The sequence below is a fragment of the Hylobates moloch genome, unplaced genomic scaffold (assembly GCF_009828535.3).
Source record: "Hylobates moloch isolate HMO894 unplaced genomic scaffold, HMol_V3 SCAFFOLD_2, whole genome shotgun sequence".
In the NCBI taxonomy this organism is placed as follows: Eukaryota; Metazoa; Chordata; class Mammalia; order Primates; family Hylobatidae; genus Hylobates; species Hylobates moloch.
Genome location: NW_026652277.1, coordinates 37149092 through 37176959, shown reverse-complemented (window position 1 = coordinate 37176959; position 27868 = coordinate 37149092). Strand labels below are relative to the sequence as shown.

Genomic DNA, 27868 nt, shown 5'->3' with positions numbered 1-27868 from the left:
AAAATTAACTGAACTCAAGAAATGCTGTCAATTTCAATTCCCAATATATTAGTAACAACAAAAACGCATCACACATATTAATAGTATTTTCCTAATTTCACTTAGGATTTTGAAACATTTTTTCCTGCCTTTGACATGGTTTTATACTTCATGCTTAATAAATTACATTTATTGGGAAATAATAAATTAACTCACTTTAAATCACAAAGATATACAACTGCAAATCAGGACTTCTGATCAGTGTGACCAAACTGATTTGATAAATTAAAGAAAGACTCCTGATACTTAATTGGTAAGCTGTGCAAACTTTTTAAATATTGGAGTATTTCTCAGCCTCCCTCTTTCCTCATGGTCTTTATGTTGCTATCATATAGCTGTCAATTCAATATATATTTTTGTGTATATATATATTTAACATAGTAAAGATTTATAATTGCTTTTGTAATTACTATTTTTACCTATTTAAAGAAAAATGAAATTTATTTTTATGGACATATAATTTCCATGCCAAATGAAAAGAATGCAATTTGATAAGAATTATGCCAACTTTATTTGAGAGAATGTGGGGTGATTTTCTTATTAATCTAGAATATGAAGTTTCTTTACATTTTTTAATGCAATCAATGGAGAAATTTTTAATAAAACCACAGGCATGGCTCTGACACTATATTGCAAAATCACTTTACACTATTCCCTATATTCCTCCCACAATTTTGTTTTTAACATTCCTATTCCTAAAACTAGGAAATACCAGAGCTTCAGAAATATTCATGGGCATCCTATACACTGTTTACTCTAAAAATACTCTTAGTTTTTCCAAATGACAAAGGCATAAGAAAAAGTTCAAAAAGCTTTTACTAGTGGGAGGATTACAGAGTAAGGAAATTGCAGTTCTAAAAATTATTACATGATCAAATTTAAAATTAATATACATCTCTTAACTATCTATTATGTTTTGAAACTTATTTGTGAAAGCTGTCAGGCAAAAACAGTCTTATGTTTTGAATTTAAAATCTAATTTTCAGAGTCCTTCATACAAAGCCCTCTAGCCCCTTTGATTTGAACTTACCTGAAGAATTCTAGTTAATTACAGAAATTTCTACAACTGACTTTGAAGTAGTTCTACAGGCTGCTTATGCTTAACTCGATCAATTTTCGCACCCATGGAGATTCACGCACAGGGTCTCCCTCCCTTCATATGGCCTTCAAGGAAAAGGAGAAATATCTAACGTTGCCACCATTTACCTTCAAGCACTGACGTCATTTTGTAAACATCAGAGGACCAAGGAGACCATTACTCAAAATCCAAACAAGTTTTAAAAGATGTAAAACTGTATTTTAAAGGAGACAACAAACGTGCACAACTTGACAAACTCAAACTCTTGCTGAGAGATGTGGTAATGTCTGGCCTAAAGTGGCTTAGCTACAGAGTATGTAATAAAACAGCTAAATTTGGATTGGAGACTCATTTTGCACTGCAGAAATGTAGTATAACCCTGGGAGAGCCAAGTAGAGAGCGACTCAAGAAATTAGAGACAGGGACTCTGTGCAGCTCCCCCCTTCAAGGTAAAGACAAGAGCTGTCAAAAGGAGAGGCCCCAGGGAAGATTTGCTCTCAAGTTGAAAGGTGAAGACAATGGAAAGAGGCGAAAAGAGGATATAACTGTACATGGCTATAACAAAATAGTTCCAGTGGCCTCTCTGAGTTAAGAACAGTTCTTATTAAAGGCAATGAAAATTGTTACTTGATTTTTTTTTCTGAAAATTAGGTAATAGTTCATTCCAGCAGAAAGTTACCAAAGCACATTTATCTCTCCTTTAATCTCTTCCAAAATATTTTTATTCATTTTTTATATCCGTTTACCAGCTTATGATTTTATATATTTTATCTGTAATATTTTATCATCCTAACAAGATTTTTAAGTTTCTTAAAGGCAGGCACCATATGTTATCCTATTCTGTCTCATTTATCTCTATGGGATATACTAATTAATACTTCCAGAATTGGATTCATCTCAGCTGTACTAATTTTTTTCCTCCATTAAAAAAACTAAACTGAATTGTGATTTGAGAGAATACACTACATGTATGTATGTATTTATTTATATGTATATATATTTATATGTATATGTGTATATATATTTATATGTATATATGTGTATATATTTTTAATATATATATACAAAGTTCCACATCTATACTTCTAGTCACATTGATCCTCATATAAATTTTAAAATACCAGCCAGGTGCAGTGGCTCATGCTTATAATCTCAGCACTTTGGGAGGCCCAGGCGGGTACACTGCTTGAGACCAGGAGCTCAAGACCAACCTGGGAAACATGGCAAAACCCCATCTCTACAAAAAACTAAAAGATTAGCTAGGCAGGGTGGTGCATCCCTGTAGGTCCCAGCTACTCAGGAGGCTCAGGCAGGAGGGTTGCTTGAGCCCAGGAGGTCGAAGCTGCAGTGAGCTGTGACCGCACCACTGCATTTTGGCCTGAGTAACAGAGTGAGACCCTGTCTCAAAAAAAAAAATGGTAATAATAAATTAATTTAAAAATTCCCTAGCTAGAATTCAATTACTTTGATGCTTTGTTACAACTACACAAACTGTGTACCTAATGTCAGGCTTAATTTACTTGACAATGTAAGAAAAAGGAATTCCAAATAAGTCAAAATATGCAGACAAATTACAAATCACAAAAATTTTACAGTCCTTTTTTAATCCACCAAAGTTTAGGTAATTCTTGAATCTGTCTTCCACATCTGGTGTCCACTTTGAACAACAACTGAAACGCTCTGCGACTTGCATATATATTTTTAGATGGGGCTATCTTAAGTGTAATGCATCAAGTGTCACTTAAGTTTATTTTTATTTAGCTACAGAGATCTTTTCCTTTACATTTTTGAGGGTTGGTCTCTCCTGGTAAATTTCCAGAATAAATTTTATGTCTTGCTTTTAAGTGGGGCAAGATTCTGACATATAACTATTGTGGGAGCTGAAGGCATTTCTGGCAACTGCAGCGAATGACTGACTTTTCCACTTGTTTTCATAATGATAAATATATGGTTAGCATTAGGCAGGAAAATAAGTATTTCCAAAAATACATGCTAAGCACATCTGGTAATGAATGGGGTTGTACAGATATATCATGACTCCCCACTCCATTAGGAGGTGTTCAGTTCCACAAAGTTCATTCACTCCCACAACAGAAAAACAACCACAAAAGTGTATTCTGATTTGGAAAAGAAAGAAAAATAAAATTCTTCATTTAAAAATGCAAAACACTACCAAGGCAATTATGTTTTGTTGACTTTCTTTAGTCTATGCCTCATACAATAGAATTTCCTGTAAGTTAATACTAACCACAGTAATGCATAGCTTGAGAGAAATATTGAAGTATATTGCACTATCAAAACAATAATGCTAAGTGCATTTCTAAAAGTGGTGCTGGCATCATCAACTGACATTTAACATTTCCTTTACAACATGATTACAAGTTTCTATTGAATATACAGCATCTTATCATATGGCTTATTATTCTTCATAAGTTGTATTTAGAGAGGACTTTTCAGAAAAAAAGTGAAAATTGAAAACTGTTGCTGAAAGGTGCATTTTTGTGCAGCACTTGACAAGTAAATATATTTGGTCATATATGAATATGAAATCAAGATTTGATGACCTTTGAAACCATCAAAATTAGTTTAAAAAAGGAAGTGTGTCATTCATTCAGTATATTCATGTGATTCTTACTAAAATAAAGAACAAAGCTTTTGTTTACATCATAAATAAACCTTTTAATAACCAAAAAGTCTAATGTTGTTAAATCATCCTTTTTCTGAAAGTGGAGTCCAGCTTTGTTTTAGCCTTCATAATTTAATAGTATTTAGGTGTCTGGAAGAAAGACTAGGTTAACTTGCATTAATGGGATTCTTAAACTTTTCTTTGTTTCCAGAGAAGTATTCTTTTAAGACTGTTTTCAAGCCAGTTTTTCCTTAAATGCTTTTTGGTCTAAATTGACAGTCTTGAAGTCTTTCCTAAAGTAATGTTTAAACATCTCTCTGGCATTCCATTATGGGCACCTGCTGCTGATAATTACAGGTCTGTCTCCTAACCACTTCCTCTGCTTTATGTCAAAGCAAGATTCAGGCTGCTTGATTACAAACAACTACCAGTTAAAGACCAGTGCACAGCTCTCTGTGGTAATTATTCAGGGCAAGTTGGGTCTGTGTTTACTGAAGTCTTAGGAAACAAGAAGCAGTTACTTGTTATAATTTCCTTTTTGCTAGCAGTGTAGCATAATCCACAACATATTTTGGTTACCTTAAAAGTGCTTATGAGAATATTTTATTCAATAACACCTTATAATGATACATTTCACTATACTATTTCGTTGTCAAAAAATCAAAATATCCTACCCAAAAATAACAGGCTGTGGTCCTACCAAAAGAATTTTCAGACAATAGTCAATTACAGGGAAACACTGGGTTTAGTATGTACTCCAAAACATGTTTATTTTTCTTTATTTTACTACTCTACCCCTGTTCCTATAGCCACCTTTTCCCACCACCTCACACTCACACCATTGTGCCCTGCACGAGACTTGTTGACTTTATAGTGAGAAAAATGAAAAATACGCCATAGGGTGATTTTTGGCACAACAATAATCCCAATATAGAACAAAATTTCATCACTCAACTTGAAAGTCAATGTATTTTGTCAATATTCCATAAGATAGAATTCTACAGTTGAATAATTGGAAAGATTCTCTTGCAGTACTGCAGTGCTGTTTGACTTGCACACCTCTTTAATTCCCAATTCTGTCTTTAGGTAAATTGACCAAATCGAAATTGACCAAACCAGTTAGAGCCCAACTGTGCTCTTAATGCTTACCCATCAATTGTCTGGGGTTTATTTGCTCAACTACAACAGAATCCAAGTTCTTCATTAGTTAATAGTCCCAAATTACAGGGTAGAAAGTCTGAAGTTAGAGATGGATTTCTGAGGGGGAGGAGACTGGCCTTTTACCTAGAATCTAAGAGATGGGAAGCACTCACTCCTGAGATAGTCTTGATTTCTACCTACAACTTCACATTCACCTCGCTCTGTCTAGTAACTCTCAAAGTGGGTGATGAAGAGAACCTGGGAAATTTCAATGAACTTTACCACCCTGAGTCCTCAAAGTCCTTCCAAGATGCGTTATTTATGCATCAACAAAATAGGCATTCACCCAACATCATTAAAAAAAAAAAAAAAAAAATCCCGATTACATTCTGGCTGTGTGCCAAAAGCTGTATCACATGCTGGAGACACCAGAATCAACTCATCAATTCCTGTACTCATCATGCTGGCCTACCAACTGGGGACACAGGGAAAAGAAGAGTGCTCCTGTGAGATGGGAAAGGGTGCTGTAAGAAGGGGTGAAGATCTAAACTAGGGAACCTGAGTAATTAACACTTATTCATAGCAAATGAAAGAGCTTAAGCGAAAGCTGATAGTAAGTGAGCAAGGTGGCTTGTGAGAAAACCCTAAAGGATGTCAAGTACTGGGACTGCACTGGAACAGCCTGTGCCAAATTTGGGAGGGTTCATGGTCCGGGAGATTGTAATGACAGGGAATAGAGTCAGAGGGTAGCACAAATACTCCTGTCAGTCATGGTAAGATGTTCAGATCATATTCTAAAGGTAACTGTTTAGTAAAGCTAAAAAAAAAAAAAAAAAAAAGGTTTTAAGAAAAAAGTTCTACTGATGGTGTCTCTTAGAATTTTCCTGACTTCAGTGTGGAGGTTTGAGGAGAGTGAGAAAGGACAGGAAGCAGGAAGAGCCTTCTTCAGTGAACCAGTTGAGAGAAATTGACATATTTTAAAAAATATTTAGGTAACATCATTTAATCATTAAGTAACAACTTTATTTTGAAAAATAATATGATGGCTCATGCCCGTAATCCCAGCAATTTGGGAGACCAAGGTGGGTGGATCATGAGGTCAGCAGTTTGAGACCAGCCTGACCAACATGGTAAAACCCCGTCTCTACTAAAAATACAAAAAAAAAATTAGCTGGACATGGTGGTGGGCATCTGTAATGCCAGCAACTTGGGAGGCTGAGGCAGAATTGCTTGAAACCGGAAGGCAGAGGTTGCAGTGAGCCGAGATTGCACCACTGCACTCGAGCCTGGGCAATAAGAGCAAAACTCCGTCTCAAAAAAAGAAAAATAATATGAATAATATTATTGTATTATTTAATATTTACTTTAAATGATAAAATAATTTTTATCACTTAATGTGATATCATTAAATAATACATCATTAAATATAACATCATCAAATGTTTGAATATGTTTACATTTTTGGTGAACATGTTAACATGTGGGACTCCAGGAAATAATTTAATTCTTTGTTTGAATAACTTGGCTCTCTGAATTGCTCTCCTACATCCTCAATGAAGTAATAGCAAATAAATAATATATTATGGCACAAAATAAGTATCATTCTTGTTAGTTTGAAAACAAAAACAAAAAAGGCAGTAATCATTCAATAGAACTTCCTAAGACAGTTTAATATTCAGAAAATTAGTTTTTGAGGAGCGTATTTTTATTTCAGAAAGCAACACAGGTATAGCCTGAAAGAAGGGATTCTAAATAGTCTCATATTTTTTGCTGTTTTGTTTTTTCCTCTCTGGAAATCTTCAAATAAACATTCCTGCAAACTCAATGTTCTAGGTAGCATAAAACCCCATGTAAGCAGTTTAATCAATCATTAAAAGCATTCTAGTTGCTTCTGTCGGATTCTTTAGATGGAATAATATCCTATAAAGATAAAACATTTTTATAATTATGTAGGGACTAAACCATACTGTTGACGGCAGAGTTTTAAACGTGGAACATTCCCTACAGCACAGCACTTGAGGAAGTTGGGGAGGAGGGTTGGGCTAAAAAAATAAAAGAGTGTTAACCTGATTTTCAGACACAGAAAACTACAAGTGAATCAGTTTTATAGACCTACTTAAAGTGTTTCCTGTGGGGGTATCATCCTGAAGTGGTGACTGAGTTGTCCTTGTTTATTTAGTTAGTTAATGCATCTATTACATTATGTTTGCTAAAGATCCACCATTGCATTAATTTGGGTTATAAATATTTTGGGTTATGTTCTTCCTATCAAGTTGACACATTTGGAAGACAAGAATTTTTCATGCTTTGTCTTGTTTTAATTTTACAATGATACATTTTAAAGAATATAAAAGAAATGTCACAGTGAACCAAAACAAATAATAATGAGTATTCTTTGTAGCTGAAAGGTTTTTTCTTTATTCATATTATTTTTCAAAATAAAGTTGTTACTTAAGCAACTGTACACTTTCATTTTACAAATACACACTAGAAAACATTTTCAAGTAGAACTATGATCTTTGGATATTTTTTCCATTCCCTTCTCCTTAATTATATCATGATTAACAAGTATATGCCCATTAGAAACTACAGAGTTTAGCTAGAGTCTGTTCATTAGTCCATTTTAGGAATATTTTATTAAATGCAATATGTGTCAGTCAAAACATATGTATTTAACAGTAGGGTACCTAATTAATTTCATTTTTGCTTATATTATAATGTGTCCCCTTGCAAATGTAGAACTTTGACCTTGCTTGGAAATTTCAGTTTAATTAATTTTTGCTTTTATGCTAGTATCAGTAAAGACTTTGTTGTGTTAAAATTTCTGATATAGTGAGGAAGGTTAATTGTTTCTGTTCCTTTATAAAGAGTTTAAATGTTAGCAAAGGGTAAAAAGTTTGCTGACTATGCTTCCTGCTTTCTATTTGTCTTTACGAATACAGCAAATGTATAGTGGAGAAAAGCACAAACTTATTTTTTTCATTAAACTTTATCAAGTAGTAGTTTTATAGAAATATATTCTAGATTCAGAACCTGGCACAGGAAAAAAGAAATCACCTAAACTTGCTTATTCATAAAACTGAAACAAAAGTGTGTTGACTTTCCAAAGAGTTTTATTGTAAAATCAGAATCTCATAACCTAACTGGGTACAAAAAAATGTGATTTTAAAACATACCAATTTATTTTAAGAATTTTACCTTTGACAACATGCTTTTATTGGTCCATATGACATTCTTTCACCTGATGGTAACCCCAATGGAATGCAATTTTGTCATTCTTATATCTAATTATTTTCATAGTAACGCCAAGTGAAAAATCATTGTATAGCATAGACTCGTACGATGAGAATAAAACAGCACAGCGACAACAATTGCTAATGTGCAGTAAGTGTTATTTGGTGCCAGGAGCTATTCTCAGTTCTTCACTTTTGATGACCCTGTTAATTACAATTCTATGATGTAAATACTATTATTATTGGAATCTTCTCCTTGAAAATATGAAATGAAACTAAGAGATTTTAACTTGTATGCAATTTGCAAAGCATATATTTTAGCACAATTTATTCACTTTACCAAGAGACTTATATAAAATCTGCCATTAGTATTTGGCCAGCACAGGTGTCAGAGGAATATATTTGGTTGTACATCTTAATATTTTTTTCAAAGTAATTTGATTCATTTCCTATATCAGGAAATCATCAGATCCAAACACGCACACACGGGCGCACACACACATACAAATATATGCACACATCCAGTACATTTTTAATTCTCTAGCAATTAAAGAAAGAAAAGATTAAGCTGGAAAAAAAGAGAGATTTAAAGCATTCACTCAAGGAAACACAGCCATGATATACTTCAAAAAATGAAAATTATTAAAGACTATTTTAATAAAAGTTTTATAAGCATAAACAATAATCAAGTGAGGATCAATCCATATTCTACTATAATGTGTTGGCAGTCTATATATACATATATACATATATATACGTATATACGTGTATATATACATATATATGTGTATATACGTATATATACATATATACACGTATATATATACACGTATATATATACATATATATACACGTATATATATATACGTATATATATACATATATATATATATTTTTTTTTTTTTGAGATGGAGTCTCGCTCTTGCCACCCAGGCTGGAGTGCAATAGCACGATCTCGGCTCCCTGCAACCTCTATTCTCCTGCCTCAGCTTCCCAAGTAGCTGGGACTACAGGTGCATGCCACCATGCCCAGCTAATTTTTGTATTTTTAGTAGAGATGGGATTTCACCGGGTTGGCTGGGCTGGTCTTGAACTCCTGACCTCAGGTGATCCACTGGCCTTGGCCTCCCAAAGTGCTAGGATTACAGGCATGAGCCACTGCGCCCAGCCACTCAATATATTTTTTTTTAGTGTCATTCATACAGAAAAAAAGAACACACTTTTAAAGCTATCCATGAAAGTAACAGTGTATTAACAGTGCAGGGTAATATTTTTCTAAAACCTATTCCAAAGTCTAATGTAATAATTGTCCTATTTCAATCAGTCTGGCATCATCTTGTTATTTTCAACAGAATTCAGTTTCATAATACTAGTTCACAGATGTGTGTAAATTTATTGTGTGGCCAAATACAATGACGTTCTTTATTCATCTCACAATAGAATTAAATTTTTTGCAATACAAAAGGAAAAACATATGGACAATAGTCACTTTTAATAGATATTTGAGTCTGAAAAAATAAAATAGGTTTAGAATTAAAAATCAAAGACCATGGCTTGAACTGAGGCATATTTCTGTCTTTTATTAATGTTTGAGTTATATGCTAAAGACGAGATTATTCATCAAGTCCTTCATGCAATATGTTAGTAAATGGGATTTTGGTTAGTAATTGCTTAAACCCTGACCATGTAAGCTCCCAAATCACTCAAAATAAGCTTTTACAATGGCTGGAACTGAATTAAAACAGTTAACAACACCAAAGAGTACCTCTTGATTTTATTAAGAAATGCATGTATGAAAATCTATTAACATGGGGGAGATCTCTGCCACCCCACTACGGTTAAGAGTAAGCTTTTCCTTTTCCTTTCTTTGCTTTCTCTTTTTCCAACAAATGATGGGTTATGTGAGAGTTTTTTTTAAAAAACCATATAAGGAAATATGGACTTAATTTTAAAATATAAATAAATAAAAGATGTGATGCCTCTGGTTAGAATATTGAATAAATAATTCTGACTACTAGAAAGTATAATGAGAATTCAAGTGACCATTGTGAAAATGTTCACAAAGCTTATGCACAAGCTATTGGGGTCATATGCTTAAGCAGGGCTCTGCTGTTGTTACTTGTACAGAGCTTCACTAATGGTCCGATAATAGGGGAGGGGAAGGTCGGCATGGAGGTTCTCGTAATACTTTATAGTGGTGTAAGCACGACAGCCACTGATTAATTACTGCCCTGTTCTCAACACACATTAGATTACTAAGCAATCTCGTTTGTCTCCACAATGGCTTCATAGTTGCAGAACACTGTCCTAGAGAATATGTTAAGATGACTTACTAATGAACTTTCGATACTAGTGTAAATTTGCGGTAAAACTTCTTGAAATTGAAATGAAGATTAGAAAATATTCAAAAGATGGAAAAATGTATATATAAGCAACTCTTTTGGGGGAGATAATATGGGCGTTTCAAACTTCAGTTTCATTTCAGACAGCAATAATGCATCATACTACTTTCAAAAGGATTATTATGGTGATCACCTTAAAAATATTAGGACACATTCCTCTGTTTTTACTTGCTCTCTTTTCTAATTTCCTTACCCTCTCTCCCATTTACACACATAACAGTGTTTGGGGTGGGGGGAGTGTCGTATAGTTTCAAAATACACTGAAAAACTAGACACTCAGCTAAGAGTAAAAAAAAATCACTTCACTTTAAATGAATTTCTCAAAGTAGCTCGTGTTAATATGTGCTTCTATGGAAACAACTCTTTCTGAGTGTCAGCTTAAGCTTCTCCATATGATTTTTCTCAAAGGCTCCCTTTAAAAACCATCATTACTATTTATTATCTTCTTGTTACATAGACTGTTACTTTTGTTTCATCACAAATCTCTGCCTGTTTATTAGCAGCCCTGCCACTACTATCAGATGACATTTGTTTTACTTAATGTATGTAGTTTTAGGGAAAAAAATTATTGAACTGCTATTACTGCATTATATGAAAAAATTCCAATGTACATTTAGCTGACACTGCATCAGCTGCTATTTAAACTGGGCTTAGCTAATGGACTTTTAATGTCAGCGGGGTTATGTGCAGTTACTGGCTATTAGCAGAAATGGCTCCTTTCTATAAAAATCACTTTTCCTCAAGTGTGTTGTTTGAACATTCCTTTCTCTAATTTAGTGACTGTCACTGAATGCAAAACAAACTCAAGGACTCTGGAGTCCGCTGTTATCTTTAAGACCCTCTTTTTAAACTTGCATTCAGCATTAAACAGGCAACCTCCCTCATTAGCATTTAGACTTGTATTCTGAAAACTTTGTAATGCATTATTATTTATTTTGCTGTTCTTAGCAGTGTACTACATATTTCACTATGAAAACCCCACATCATCAATGAACGGTATATGTATGAAAGAAAACATTCAAAACAGTTTGCTTAATCCTAGAATTTATTTACACACTTTAAAAATCCTAGTTCAAAAATGCCAAGTGATGTGGAAATGTATGACAATAATAATCAATATATGTTTATATACTGATGTATTATGTAAATATTTATATGTTACCCTGTATTTAATACAGTAGTGAATATAAGTAAGGAAGCATATTATCACTATATCCTGAATAAAATTGTTTATTCTTTCTCTAGTAACAACCTTTCCCTCCTCCCAATTAACTCTATCTTCATCCATTTAAATAAAGCTTTAACTGGAAGTAATGGATAAACCTGGAAATAAAGCCACCAATATGGCATGTGAGGGTGTCCAAGAAAATCAAACATAACTCCATTTAATTAAGAGCTTGAAACAAACCATCACTTTATTCTGGTCAGAGAAGAACAGCACAACTGACCTCTTCTTCAATCAGCCCACATGAGAGGTCACCTCATGTAGGGTGCTTACCAAGGCCATGCTGTCTCTTCCAGAGAGCACCCAGAGAGGGGTTCATAAATGTGAAGAAAGGATTTTACCCCTGCGTGCACTGCATGCATAAAAGTCAACAGTCTCCTTTGGTCAACAAATTATAGTCCACCGTGTAGGAAAACAACAGCAGTTCTCCTCCACGGCTTTGAAACAAGGCAGTGAAAGTGGAGATCCCCTAGTCTCTGTCACTTGGATGACAGGAGAGAACTTGTTTCCATCAGATAAGCCACTGCACTAATGAGACAGAAACATCTCTTTGGAAACTGGGGAAATGACTTCGCAATTTGCCAAGAGCAAGGCAACCTTTCTCAGAAAAGTAAGATGTAATTCTTCATTCAGGAATCAGTGATTAAATCCGAGTTCCTAGTCCTTGACTACCTTCATGAATTGGTTTTATAAGTTAAAAAGTTTTTTTCATTTGTTTGCTAGGCTCCATTGGTTTTTTGAGAATATTGCCAAGTCTGTTTGAAAATGAACTCTTGCTCCTAAAACATAAAAAGCTACAGACACACACACACTCACATACAATTTGTGCAAGCACATATATGCTCACAGGGAATTAGTGAACTATATTTGTCTTCTCCTTGTCATTCTTCATTTCATTAAGAATCAGCCTGGAAACACCCTCCCAGGAAATATTTCCATATTTATTTGATTCAATAAAAAATGGCATGTATATCTTTCATGTGATCATCATGTCTAATAAATCCAATAAAATGATCTCCTCTCCCTTGCTACCGGGAAAACATACTTACTTTTCCTAGCCATCCTTCTACTTTTTTTTTTTTTCCTAGCCAAAACTTTTCCTAGCCATCCTTCTACTTTTTTATTTATTTATTTTATTTTATTTTTTTACCATGTAATGGTAAATAAACTATAACATTTTTCACTGTGGTCATTTTAATTCTATACAGATTTATATATGTGTGTATATATATAAAAAATAAAAATGACAATACTTAACAGAGTAGCTTAGGAAGTAGCATTTTATAAAACCCCTGGAGGATACTAGTATACCATTGATTTAAGTCTAGATTTCTCAAACAAGCACAGCCTGCCCAAATAGTTCCAATAAAATTCAAACTTCTTAAAAGTTTATACCTTTTAAATACTTCCCAAATTCTTTTGCTATGTCGATTGAAATAAGTGCAAATCAAGACTCTATTTAGATAAAAGTTTCAAGTCAGAGGGCCTGTTGAATCATATTGTGATGAAATACTGATCTAGGGTCTCGATTCCGGATAGCACAAATAAATCATTTGAACATGTCTGTTTTTCCTCAGCTTCTGAGAGCAGTTACTCAAATGGGCTTCTGTTTTCCACCACCCTGCATGCTCTGTGGGTGATGGCTGTGGGAGGCAGGGCGGGGAATGTCTCAGCCTCCTTCAATCCTTGAATTTGATCCCTAACACATTTTTAAGCTTTATTCTTTCATCATCTTACAGAGGAGATCCAGAAGGAAAAAGGAAAGTTGCTAAATAAAATGACAGGCGCCATAATCAATGTTTCATTTAGAATGACTTCGAGATTGCTGCTTGCTAAACTGGAGCACTTCCACCGGGCAGCTACAATGTGTATATTTGCCAAACACTTTATTCAATGAGATAAAATATATCATTTTCCCTTAATCAAAAGCAAAAATTCGAATGTCAATGTATTTCACATAGACATACAGCTCAAAGTGAAATTACCATTATTTACTTTGTGTTTCCAATCATAAAGTTTTTGTTGTGGTAATAATTTGGTTACTTGTTTGATTTTGATTAGTAAAAACACAGAACTCCAAAAATCGTGTATAATAACATAGTGCTCTTGTCACGGACTACCATTTTTAGCTTCTATAAAAGTTACGGAATACCACTGGCTAAAATATAATCTTTGATCTAGTTCTTCAAAGGGTTTTTAAGGCCATATGAAATTCCAAAAAGATATTAGAATTATTTAAAACATTGAATTTGAATACAAGTAACAAATATGCAAATTCATAGAGAATAGAAGAGTCCCAAATTGCTCCTTTTACCTTTAGTAAAGGTAAAGTAGTCCCCCTGCTTCTCTGCGGTTCACTTTCTGCAGTTTCAATTACCTGAGGTCAACTGTGGCCTAAAAATATTAAATGGAAAATTTCAGAAATAAACAATTCATAAGTTTTAAACTGCGTGGAGCTCTGAGTAGCGTGACAAAATCTCTCAGACATGAATCACTCCTTCATCCAATGTACGCATGCTGTATAGGCTCCCCGCCTGGTAGTCACTTAGTAGTTATCTCGGTTATCAGATGAAAAAAAGCAGTGTAGATGGGAATTCCATACTATCTGTAGTTTCAGGCATCCATTGGGGGTCTTGGAAAATATCTCCTGCATTTAAGGGAGGACTGCTGCACATGAATTTCTTTTGCTTGTAATTGTAAGTGGATACTTTTATATCATGTACCCCATTAGATTGCACTACACTTCTATTATCTAAGAGAATGTATTTTATGAATTAATTTAAAATGATCACTTTTATCTACAAATGCTGTGCTTTACTTCTGTACTACATTTTTATATTTTACATTATTATATACTCTAAGTTTTTTCAATTTTGAGAAAACCTGCATTTCTATTTATGGATATATTTCTATTTATGGATATATCCCTTACAACTGGACTGTAGATGCATTTTAATAAACAAGCACTATTCTGTTTTAATTGGAAAGAAATATCCACATATAAGGTGGCTCTTCTGAACAGAAATGAAAAGAGAGAGAACAATAAATAAGAATAGAGTTCAGGCAGGCCATGATTAAATAATCAATTAAGAGACTGACTAAAACTGAGAAATGTTAGCATGCATCAATGAACTTGTTAAGTGTGCTGAGGGAGTTTCTGTTGTTTCACGTCATCAGTTAGAAGAGGATATAATCCATGGTCATCTACATGAGGCATTTTTACAGCTCTCATAATTGCTGAGAAATGAAACTAGCCACAGGATCCACATGACGACATGATTAATGAAGGTAAAATCCCCTATCCTCACAACATTTTAAAATAAGTAAGACTGGTAACTCTGGTGTTAAATCCGAGTAATCAATATCATCTGCTAATATGATGATTGTGAGCCCTGGTATTTAGAATAAGAACTCTAACAGGCATATCTAGACAATGAGGTTTCACGTGGCTCCCCTCACTCTCACATTCCACTGCCACGTTGGTAATGAGATGTGTTTAGTTATTTAACTAAAAGAGGGTATTCCTCAAACATGGGGGTTTTCAGATGTTATACTTCACTTTTGCCACACAAAGCATTTTTGAATCACTGCTCATTGCTAATAAAAGCTATACTGACCTAAGGACAAATATCTGCGTATTTGGCACTTTCAAAGCTATAGCTCACTTTCTAAATTATAACTTCAACTTAATTAATGTCATGGCAACTTTAACACTATATACTCCATGTAGAAGGGGAGGTATGTTTTAAGTACTTATAAAATCTGGAAACATTCTTCTGTGTATTTCAAAATCTCACTATATATGAACAACTTTTTGGGGAGCAGCAATACTCAAAACGAAAAACCACAGTACAACTTCAACACAAAACTATTTTTTTAATTCTGAAATTTCAGCTCAATATTTTCAAACATATTGTTCATAAAGAGTCCAAATATCTGCAACATGATATATGTTTTGGGTTTTCATGAAAAGGCAGAAATTCTTCTGATGGCTCCATACAGGTAGACAGGATAAAAAAAAAAAAAGTTTTCTATTTCTGATCTTGTTAGCTCATTAAAGTATCACTATAAAATGTTTTTGTTAAAATCTCCATAAGTTTGAAAATAACAAATATTTAAAATAAGAGAAACTATAAATTATCCCATTACTGAGTTTCTTTTTTAAAAACTAGAAAAAAGGGAAACACTAATGTTTGAATATCGCTCAAGGCAAACTTTACTTCAAAGTAGCATTAAAAAACAGCACCAAGTTTCTGTGAGTAAAACATCCTTGAGCTAAGAGATACTGGAATAATACCAAAGGTCTCATATTCATGTAGCCCTCCTCCACAAATACATAAGCAATAACAAATCCAAGTAAGAAATGAAACCAAAGAAGCACCCATACATAGGTTTAAGAAATCAGGTTAAAAAAGAAAGAGTGCAGAACCAGAACCAACAATAGAAGCAGAATGACAATTTTGTAGGAGAAAAATCTAAACCGTAAGTAATATAAAATGCCCTACAAATCTCTTATCTCAAAAGTCTGACAGAAAACATTTGCTCCAAGCATCCAAAGAATGGCAATAACCATTAAACGATAAGAATTAAATGCAAATATTTCACCAAAATATATGTCATCTAGATTATCTATGCTGTTTTAAATTAGGATAACAAAACTTCCTATTGCAAATATAGTTTGAATAAATGAAAGTCCTGGTGAATTTGCTTTGCCTTCGTGTTGACCTATTTTTACGTTTATTTTGTTTGAACACAAAACCAATTATGTTCTTTAGAGTATATACTTGCATACTTGTGTCCATTTTCTTTTAAAGAAAAACGGTCCACATTCACATAAAGGTCTGATTTTCCCCAAACCCTTATCAGAAATCCTGGGGTGCACCTTTTTTCTGTAATAGTGTTCATGGATTTATGAAAAGTTATCTTTCAGTATTCCTTGAGAAAACAGAAAGTCAAGGACGAGCTTCTTGCAAGGACTTAACTGGCAGTGACTTAACATGGCATTTTTAGAACTAATATTAGGTTAATTTTCCCAGAGAGAACAGAAGGGAAGAAAACAGGCTGTGGAAGGGAATGAGATTCCCACAGGCTGTTCAGAGAACTGTACTCTGTCCAGGAGTTGACAATGATCTACTTTGCAGCATCTCTTCAGACAGCTCCATTTCTTGCTTTTGGGGAAGCAGTGACAGCAGCTATCATCACTCTGAGTTCAAAATTATTGACCTTTAGTTTCTTTTACATCTAGATTTCTTTGCCAATGGTTTGTAGAATTGGAAGTCACGGAATAATACTTTATTTCTATGGGCTAAAAGCTGCTCTAATTGTAACCTGTAGTATATATTATCCTCATTTTTACATGTGAGGAAACTAAGGCACGGAAATGTTAAATATCTTGCTCATAGTCACACAGCTGGAGGTGCTGGAAGCAGTATTATGAAGCATTGGTAATTACTATGTTAACTGACAGAATGGGCATACACCACTAACAGCCCTTAGCTTGTGCCTCCCCAAAGCCAGATGAAACTTGCATTAAATCTAAGTAAAATGCCGTTGCAATGCAAACTTAGCTTCAAGAACATACAACTTCCAGCCAAATCATTGCTCCCAAGTTCTTCTGTGTAGAAATTTCAGAACCTCCCACCACCACTCACATTAGAATACTAGCTTCACCTATGTTTACTATCTTCGGATGTCTGAATCCAGAAAGTACTATACCTGTGTCCGCTTTTATACTTAAGAAAGTGAATTATAATTCCATGGTTCTACTTCTGTCTTCCTGTAGGCCTAAAACTGCCTGGTTACATTCTGTTTCTAACAAATAGCACTCAGTCTGGGGTGCAATATGAGTGCACAGTAATTGTTTAAGAACTTTACTTCTAATACCATACTCTATCCAAAGAAGTCATTGTTTCTAATTTGTGAGGAAATGTGAACAGGTTTGTTTTTAACTGCCACAAATATAAAAGTCAAACTAAAAAAAATATGTAGGCTAAAACTTCAAGGCAATAGCACTGGCTCAATCTCAACCCCCACAATTTTCCCCATTATCTTCCTGAAGTGGTTGCAGCCTGTAATTTTAATGTTTCTTCTGAGAGTGACTCCCTCTGCTGCTCCTGCAAAGCCATGACCTAAATCAGAAAAGTGCTAAACGCAGTTAAGGCCTAATAGAGCACACTTGCTGTTTGCACTAATTGGAGAACCTAGCATATATTAGAGAACAGTTATGTTTAAGTCTCAACAATAATTCTAAATAAGCTAACAGGGTTTGCTTAGTAGAGCTCACGCCTTGTTCATGTCCTTAGCGGGGGTTGCTTAAAATAGATCCATACGAATTCTGACTAGGACAACCAGCTCCAAACTACAATAGGAGGCGTTCCTATTTAACTCTTCACCCTCAGTATTCAGAATACAGGAGTCCAGGGAGTCAATAAATGTCAGTTATAACCTAATGATTCCTAATTCTTTGCAAGTGTTTGAAAAGTTTATTCTTTGAAGCTTTTAAGCATTCTCTAAGCTAGAATACACAAAATTATTTTTCTAAACAGAAGTAAACTAGCCTACTTTTCCTTATTGCATATTCCTAATGTGAATTCATAAACTTTCTGTATTCCTACAATGAAAAAGTATACGATAGAATTGTAATGAACTTTAGTTGTCTTCACTGTTGACTGTCTATTTGTATGTACCACACCAATATGCAAACATGCATAAAGGAATTTTTACTCTTTTGTAGGAAGACATATGTTATTTAAAAAAAAAAAAACACTATGAATTAAGATAATAGGGAATTATCCCAATCTGATTAGAGACTTCAGTAATTTTTTGTCCTGAGTTTGGTGGAGTTAACACTCATAACACTAGTTGGTGCTAGATAAACAGCATATCAATGCTGTGTAGCCCAGATAAAATGCATTTATAAACCAGGAGGGTCCTAATTCAGAAGCACACTGATCACACACACACACACACACACACACACACACACACACACTGCCTTTACTAGTAAAATCTTTCATTCTTGGAAGTCACAAACACTGCAAATTCCCTGGAGCTAGGAGTTCCCAGCAATCCTGAATGAAACAATTAGGGCATAGCTAGAAAGGAGAAAGTTGTTGCCTACAGCCTAGAGAATTTCCCAAGAACCTATTTAAAATGACTTCTGTCTAAACCACAGTTACAAAACTCAGTACACTCACAAATAATGCCTATTCTATGTTTTATCTTAAATATCTGTTGTTTCCTTGATTATCTCTGAAGATATATACATACTTCTAATTTTTGCAGTACTTCAACAACAGACTAAAAACCTCATCCACATTGTAAAGTGCTTAAATTAACTTTCCCATGTTAATTGCTCTTGGACTTTCATTCATAAGAAATAGATCATTTGGATCTTTAAGTCATCACCACAAGGAAATCATATCTTGAGGGTATGGGGTAGTGTTCTAGTCCAAGGAAAGGAAAAAGAAGACGAATAAGAAGGAAAAGGAGGTCTGACTATCAGACCATTTATAAAATGTGTGATTCTGCGAGGAAAGTGTTAATAGTGGCTCAAGATAAACAGGCTGGGGTAATGTACTGCAGTGATGAAGGTAGTAGCTGATAGTGGAGTTTGGTGCTTTATCCTTCCTTTGATAACTAACAGACAACACAGGAAGAGCTGGTATCCCTGGAACATGGAGGATAACAAAGATAAAAGTGGTGGAATAGTGCATTTTACAGACCATAAGATTCAAACAAAAATTTTACTAATCAAAAACTGAAGGAACTAAATAAACGAAATGGACAAGAACTACAGTGAAATGCACACACCCAACAGAGTACATTTTCTTTTTCCACTTAAGATGAGAATCAGTCCCCAATCTTTTAACTTGTCTACTCTATAAAAAGTGCAAGAGAAAAACAGTCTATCCTAAGCATCTTTTCTTTTTAATCTCTTCTCCCTTCTTCTTTCAATATTAATCCATTTACAATCTCCTGTTTGATTATCTTTATTGATCCTTTTTCTACCCAGTCTTTTTAATTTGGTTATTGTAAGCTCTCAGCAGGAATCCTATCTCTTGTTTGGCATCTTTGGGGACTTTAACTTGTCCTTTTCCCAAACAGTTCTCTCACCGTGCCCCGTCCCCCTCTCCCGCCACCCACCCCCATGGCTCAGTCCTTTGTGTGCCCAATAACAGCAGGCGAATTCCACAGGGAGTCGCGCGGTTGATTCCACGACTATTCATCAGGTTGTTCACTTAAGCTTCCAAACACCCCCCTCTAAGCACCCTTGGCTAGTGCCCTGAGAACTTCTTATCAATTTTGGGAAATCCACAAGCTATGATTCTCAGTGGAGATTCCTTTTTAAATAGACAGACAGATGAACTCTGGAGGTGTGCATAAGAAAACCAGAGCAGAACCTCAGGGATGGGAGGCATCTGGCGAGAAGGGAAGGAAGGATTTATGAGCAGGGCCACTTAGCAGGGCAGCAGGAAAATTTACTCCCGAAGAAGCTATCGCTAATTCACAAAGCCTTGCTAATCACTTACCTCCCCACCCGGACCACACTCCTATGCTAGGCGCTCTCCTCCACTTCCGACACCCCCACCCCCACCCCCAGCGCCTCTCTAAGATCAGAGGGAATGCTGTCCGGAAACCCTAGGGTGTCTGAACATCACCTGGGGAGTTGGGGCTACCGTGGAGCCTCCCTTTACTCTCCAAATTTGGGAGGAAGAGTAACCGAGAGTGAAGGGAGAATCCCTGAATTGCCTCTGAATGCTGCATAAGCTTCCTTCATCCTCTCTTTCAGGAAAAGCTGAGCTGCCTCGCCTGAGCCGGCTATCACCACTGAACTGGGCTAAAAGACCCAAGTAGGAGCTGGGCTTGGCCAGAAGTTTTGGGGCCCAGGTGACCCGAATGAGACCCCGGAGAGGGCAGCCTTGGCTTTTTCTTCTCCGCTCCCTTCCAATCAGCTTCCCCGGCTTGGAAGGCTGGGAGCTGCTGCTAACCCTTCAAACTAGGGGGACAAGAAGGGAACCGGGCGATCAGCTCCGGAGCCTCCCCTCCTCCCTTACCCATCCCCAACTCCTGGCCACACTCTTCCCAACCCGGCTTCGCCCAGGGCCCCGGTCACTTATGTTAAAGCTCACAGGCGTTAAATTAAAATGTCAGAGTTATAAACTGGTCGACTACCCCGGGGAGTTTCGGATTTGGTTTGAACAAGCAGCCAGTTCCCCCAGAGCTCCGGGATTTTCTTTTCTACGTCCCCTGGTGGGAGGCAGGCATGAAGCGGGGTATGTATGAGTGCAGAGGCATGCACATCCCGGGCCTGCCTCCAGCCGGGTACGCGGATTCGGGTGAGCTGTGTATTTCCACAGCACCTGAAGCAGCAGGCGAGGGGGACCGGTGCTTTTGAGTCCTTGACAGTAACGGACACATTTCCTTAGCTGAGCACCCTTCTCGGGGTCTAGTGTGCTCGGAGACTCAATGAAGATCCTGCTACCCCAGCCTTGGCACAGTGCGGGGAGCCTCTGCGCATCATTCGCTTCGGGGTGCATCTATGGTATGTCACACAGCGATCCGCACCGAGAGTCTCTCCAAACCTGTGTACAATATGCAACAACGTGCGCGTGCGGAGCAGAAAGTGCACAAGACACTCCAGGCTCCCACACGTATGGAGACGGATCAGATGCGTGTCCACACCCCGTTCGTACCCGGTCCATTCGTGCCCATCTCGGAAGATAGATTAAACATAAATAATAATAATAATAATAATAAATAATAATAATCAAAGCTTCTTGACTAGTTGGGAACGTGGAATTTAGAGTGGTTTCCAGTTGAGAGCAAGGAGGCAAATCGAGGAAGTCAAGAGAACTGGGGAGGAGGAGAGGAAGGAGGGAAGGAAGAAGCTAAGGGAGGTGGCCGCGGAGCCTGGCGGACCCCCTTACCTTGGGCGGCGGAGCCAGTGCCGCTGGCGCTGAGCAGGGCCAGGGCAGGTAGCACGAGCATTTGCAGCAAGTATCCCAGTCCCAGTCCGCAGCGGGCCGCTGTCGCCCGCAGACCTTTCCTCATCGTAGACAGAGGTGTGCCGGGGGAGGGGGGGAACAGAGAGACGCGCAAACAGCTGAAAGCCCCACTGGGCAGAAGCTGAATCCGTGCACCGCGAAGCAGTCCGAAGAAATAGCGACAACCAAGCGCCACACTCCACTTTCTCCAAGGGCAGGGGCCAAAAGGGGGAGGAGAGGAGACGCCGAGGAGGAGTTTGAAGGTCCCTCTTTCCCAATGCCTTCTAACTGACGTCCCCCGCGAGCGACTGCTCTGCCCCCACTTGGGAAGTCAGGGAGGCGCAAGGCGGCCACCTCCGCCGCTCCCCCCAGCAGCAGGAGCAGCCGCAGCTCCGCCGCACGCCGAAGTCTGGACTGCTCTCCGGGTCCCCTCGCCTGTGAGGAACACACACAGACACCGGGGGTGGGGGTGGGGGTGGGGGCGGGGGTGGGGGTGGGGGTTGAAGTGGGGGGAGTTGGAGGAGGAGGGAACGGAGGGAGGAAGCTTGGGCACCGTCAGGCGCTCTCGTCTCCAATCTCAGTGTTCTCACGCCGGCGGAGAGATGTCCCGGCTGTCGCTGCTGGGTGGCCAAGGAGGGTCACATCCTAGAGTAGGGCGCACGGGTGCGCGAAGGCGCTCGCCAAGGAGGCGTAGAGGGCGCAGCACAACTCCGCTGGTGGGTAACCGGGGGCGGGAGCACGCCCGCCCGCCTTATGTAAGCAAGGATTGGAGGGAGATCAGCGCCCAGGGCGGAAGGTGGAGACCAGCTGTGGGTTTGCCCGCTGAAGCCGAGGCGAGAGAGACCAGGGGAAGAAGCGGCTGCGGAGAGTGGCAGCGCGCCTGCCTCCCGCGGTGCGCCAGACCCGGACGCCGGGAGTGCAGCGGGCGCGCCCCGGGCCACTAGGCTGTGTCTGCCGCCTGCCACCTTCTTCGCCGCGCCGTCAAAGCCTGAGCCGGATTCCCTAGGACTGGACTCGCTCTACGACTTCGGGTCTCGCGGTTGACGAAGCCGGTGCGGGCTCGAACTGAAGTCCTTGGTTGGGGAAGAAGGCTTGAAGCTTTTGCAGCGCCAGACTGCTTTATGTTCCGAGTGCGTGTGACCCGTTTGCGGTGGAACAGAAACTAAAAGCTCGACGAAAACTCATTCTGCGATAGTGCTTTCTTTGCGTGCATCTTGGTGGCTGACAAGGGTGGTGAGGCGATACCGGGAGAAACTCTCTTAGAAAAAAAAAATGCAAAGCAAAATTTGTAGATACTCAAAGTGATGGTGGAGCCTATAACATGTTTTTCAAATTTCTAATAGTGTGTGTAAGAACTCAAGCTGCTATGAATTTGTTTACCTTTCTACAGGAAATAATTGTCTAGGTAGCTGGGTTGTGAATCCCTGTGGTCATGATGAAGGAGGGATGCAAGATAGGGTGGGTAAAATAAGGGAAGACTAGACAAAAGGAAAGTGAATTTATTAAAAGGTCAACACACAGACACAGACAGCATTTTGGGAAAAAGAAAACCACTTCCCAAGATTAGCACGTCTTTAAACTAATAATACATCAGGGAATTTTATGCTCTTGGTGCCAAGGGGGCCATTTGTAAAAACACACATGCACACACACACGCAGGAAACATGAGGTCTAATTTTGGCTGTGGTCATAACTACTCTGTTACCTTGGGTAAGTCAGGTAACCTGTGAATGTCTCAGTTTCTTCATTTGTGAAAGATTTTGATAGTTTCAAAGTTCTCTTAAGTTCTAACATTCTATGATTCTGCCTGCACAGCCCCATCTAGGCAATAAGACCTATCTTGGATGAATCAGGGAGATCCAAAAAGGTAGTATTTGCCAAAGACATTGACAAAACTGGCCACTTCTTATTTCTATGGAGACTCTGTCCACCACACAAAACCCTTCTTCACTCTCTTCATCTTCTCCATACCAAGACATCAAGATATTTGACAATAGGGTAGGTGCTGGCACCAGACTGTCTGCCTTCAGTTCTTAGCGTTTCTTATTACTTGACTGATATTGAACATTAAAGCTAGGTGCCTCTCTTCTCGAATTTGTAAGATGGGTCTAGTAACAGGAACTATCTCATAGGGTTATTTGAGGATTATGTAAGTTAAATATATGTAAAATGCCTGACACCAAAATTGTAAACTGCTGTTCTTAGCATTGATGAAAAATCCCCATTAGCCTCATGCTATCTAGACCAGTGCTGTTCAGCAGAAATTTCTGCGATGAAGAACATGTTCATATCTGTGCTTTCTGAGGTCATAGTTATGAGATACATGTGGCTGCTTGCAATGTGGCTAGTGTGAATTGGAAATTTTTATTTAATTTTAATAGTCACATGTGGCCAGCAGCTACCATATTTTATGGTGTATCGAGGCCACTAATAACTTGTCAAGTATTTTGAGAATGACTTCACAAGGGATTATTATTATACTTTATATGTACAATTTCACTAAGGACAACAGCTTAAATACTAAGAAATCTCCACACATACTCACCATCACATCAACAACATCCAAAAGTTATTTGTTTATTTATTTACAATTTTATTGCCTGTCTTCTTAAATTAGAATTTAACTCTTTTAAGACAGAGATTTTGCCTTTGTTCATTATTTCAACCACAGCTCCTAAACTGAGCCTGATATATAGTTGGTACTCAATCAATATTGATTGATTTCCTGCCAAAAAAGCTCAATGGGGAAGACTCCTCAAAGTCTAAGACAGCTAAAGAAGGTTGAAATTGTCGCCTACTCCTGTTTGGGGCATTGAGGTACTCAGTGACAGATACCACATGCAATTAGTTCCTTAAAATAAATAATAAGAGATTAAAAGAGGAAATGTAGTTAAATACTGAAATTCAGCCTAAAGATGGCAGGAGAATGGTTTGAGAAGTGGTATAGAGTGATGAGGTGGAAAAGGGGGAGGAGACTGAGAGCACGACACCAAGGACAGGAAAAACACCAGCAATAGATCAGCTTTACACAGCAGGCAAGTTTCCTGCTATCTACAAGTACAGATGGAACTTGTCTTGTGGATTAACATCCTGACTACTTTTGTTGATAATCACATTTTTTCCTCATGAGAGAAATAATAGTGTTTTATAGGCTCCTGAGAATAGGCTTACTAATGTCACTGAGATCTGGGTTCAAATGACACTGCTTAGGGAGGCATTCACTGACCAAGTTACCCAAAATAGCAACAATCTATCATCCAAAATATCATTTGCCAGCTTCGATTTTGCATATAACACTTATTTTATATATGTACATATATGTGTGTATATATATGTGTGTGTGTGTGTGTGTGTGTGCACTCTCCAATAAAATGTATGCTTCTCAGGGGAGGAATTTTTTTCTAATACATTCAGTGCTCTATACCCAGAACCTGGAACAATACCTTGTACATAATAGGTGATCAATAAATACTTACTGAATATTGAATGGATTGAATCAGAACCAATGGATTTAAAATTGAGCTAAGTCCTTCATTAAACCTTCTTCCTCTCCTCTTCAGCCTCCCAAGTTATCAAATTATGAGTAGGCTTTTCTAGTTGTTGAATAAAATCAAGTTTTGACACATTTTCACCAAAAATTTATTGGAATTTGACTTTTTAGGGTTGGAATACTGCAGGTGTTTAAGGAACAGACAGGAAACTCATCTCATCTTGAAAAATGAAAAGCTTTGTTTAAATCCATATACAAGGGCTTTCTTTTTCTTGGCTGCAGTGAGTGGAGAATTAACTCTGGGATAATAAATCCCAGTGACAGGTGCTAATGGGAATTAAGCATGCAAATCCCCTGCATATCCCTCCAGAAATCTACACCAAGAAAAGTATGCTATTTAGCATGTAGGCTGCTTAGTCATAATGTCATTTACTCGGAACTAGCACTGAAAAAGTTTCCAGTTTAAAGCTTAAATCAAAAACAACTGATCATATATTTTAATTATGGAAATATTTTCTTTCGTTTTCTCTCTCTCCTTACATGTTTGATTCCTCACTTTTTATATTTTTGTGTACTTTTAAAAATAAATCTTCATACCCGGGATATTATTAACTGCATTAACTGGCAACATAGGAGACAGAGGATTTTAGTGAATAAATAGGATGGTGATGAGGAAAACTCCTTTCCTACAAGTTGGGAGTTCAGAGACCTCACATAATGTTACTGATAGACATCAACTAAGGAGAGCCAGATGGTCTAGATTCAGTTGATTCAATCCTCCTTCCCTGCCTTAACCCAGAGGAAGAGATTTAACTTGTCATAAGCCAAAACTCTCTAGGGCTTTATGCTTTTTATTAATTGTATTAGATAAGACCCATTTGGTTGCAAGTGAAAGAAACCCAACTCGAACCAGCTTAAGCAAAAAGATAATTTATCACTGTACATAACTCAAAAACCATGGATAAGAAATATCTATTTAATAATAGATACCATTTACTGTCACTCACTGTGTGTCAGGCACTTTCTAAGCTCTTTACGTGTGCTATCTCATTTAATCATCATAACCGAATGAAAGTGCCATTATTATCTCTGTTTCATAAATGAGGAAACAGAGTGGTTACGTAACTTTGCCCAAGGTCACACACAGTTAGTATTTACTGACGACAGTCTGATTTGAGGGATCATGTCCTAGACCCATGAATTTAAATATCACTCATGGGACTTAGTACTTCCCCCACCCTCAATATCTTGGTTATGCTCTCCTCTGTTTTGGTTTCATTCACAGACTTATGATCTCCATCCTGGGATTCCCAGCAGCTCCAGGTTTACATTGTCTTTGTCATTGTCAATCTCAACACAAAGCACACTCGTTTCCAAGTGGTGAAAAATAAATACAGAATTATGGCCCCGGCCTATCTTGGGTCACATACTCACAACTGGGGCAATTACCATGGCCAGATGTTTGGCATATACTGAATGGCAAGGCCGGGGTCATGTGCCAATATTTGCCAACTGGAAACTTGGATTGAAAATGGGGATAAGGGGTTCTCCAAAATGATACAATGGAAAATGATTAATACAAAAAAAAAAAGATGCCAAAGAGAATGGATGTAGGGCAGACAAAATAACAAACCCCTATTCTGTGGTACATGAGGCAGGATGAGTTCTCCAGGCTTTTGTGCAACAACACATCACTGTAGCAAAAGAAGAGCACTAGCTAAGAAGGGCTGAAGAGCAGCCAGCCCCCTGTAGATTGCTTTTCCCATTAACTGACCGGAAGAATTAAGTCCAATTCAATTCAGAAAACTTCCACTTCCCCCCTATTATATTGTGGTTTCACTCTAGGATCCCTAGGGAAAAACATACATGAGGTATAGTCCTTGTGTAGCAATGGCTCAGAATCTAACAGGAAATATAAATGAATCAACAAAAGGATTTTAAATAAAGACAAAAATATTGTGGGAATATAAGGATATGGGAGCCTGGGAAGAAGATTTACCTAAAAGTAAGACACACACTTGTGTATCAGCAATACTATGCTTCACACAATGGGTGTATTTATCTCTAACGATAAGGAACCTGGGAGTAGGCAGTACATGGTCACTGTGGAAGCTCAGCTATGCTCTTTTCATGGCTTGGCTCCATGCTCCGGAATGTACAGCTTTCATTCTCACAGTTGCTTGATAGCTTTTCCACCTCCAGGAGTCATGTTTCGCTTTTCAGGCAGAAGAAGGCAGAACAGGCCTGAGGGGCTGCAACTAGCCTAGATGCCTTCCAAATAACTTTTCTGGAAGCCCTCAGCCCAAGTAGTTTCCATTTCTTTGACAGTCTGTCAAATAGCCCCCTAAGATCAGTCACAAGTGGTGGGTAAGGAGAAGGGTGTTGTGCATGTTGGCCAGATCATCTGAGTTGGACACAACTCTGCTGGAGAGGAGGAACAAGGGGAAGGCACAGAAAGAAAGACATTAAGACAGGGCATTTGGGGGTGTATTTGAAGAATTACAGGTAAATAAAAAATAGTTCTATAGTTGGTTGAGAAAAAAAAAGGAGAAAAGGGAGGAAAGTGTTTTCTTTTTCTTTTTTCTCTTTTTAGAGATGGAGTCTTGCTATGTTGCCCAGGCTGGAGTTCACTGGCTATTCACAGGTGCA

General features: G+C 37.6%; 1 protein-coding gene across 1 annotated transcript in view; it reads right to left on the bottom strand.

Annotated features, from left to right (window-relative positions):
- Positions 1-22159, bottom strand: part of UNC5C (unc-5 netrin receptor C) — a 396902-nt gene extending 374743 nt beyond the window's left edge. Inside the window, exon 1 of the mRNA XM_032137047.2 lies at positions 21673-22159. Within this exon, the coding sequence (XP_031992938.1) occupies positions 21673-21796 (124 nt within the window). The 5' untranslated portion in view covers positions 21797-22159. The remainder of the gene's footprint in view (positions 1-21672) is intronic.
- Positions 22160-27868: the final 5709 nt, after the last annotated feature.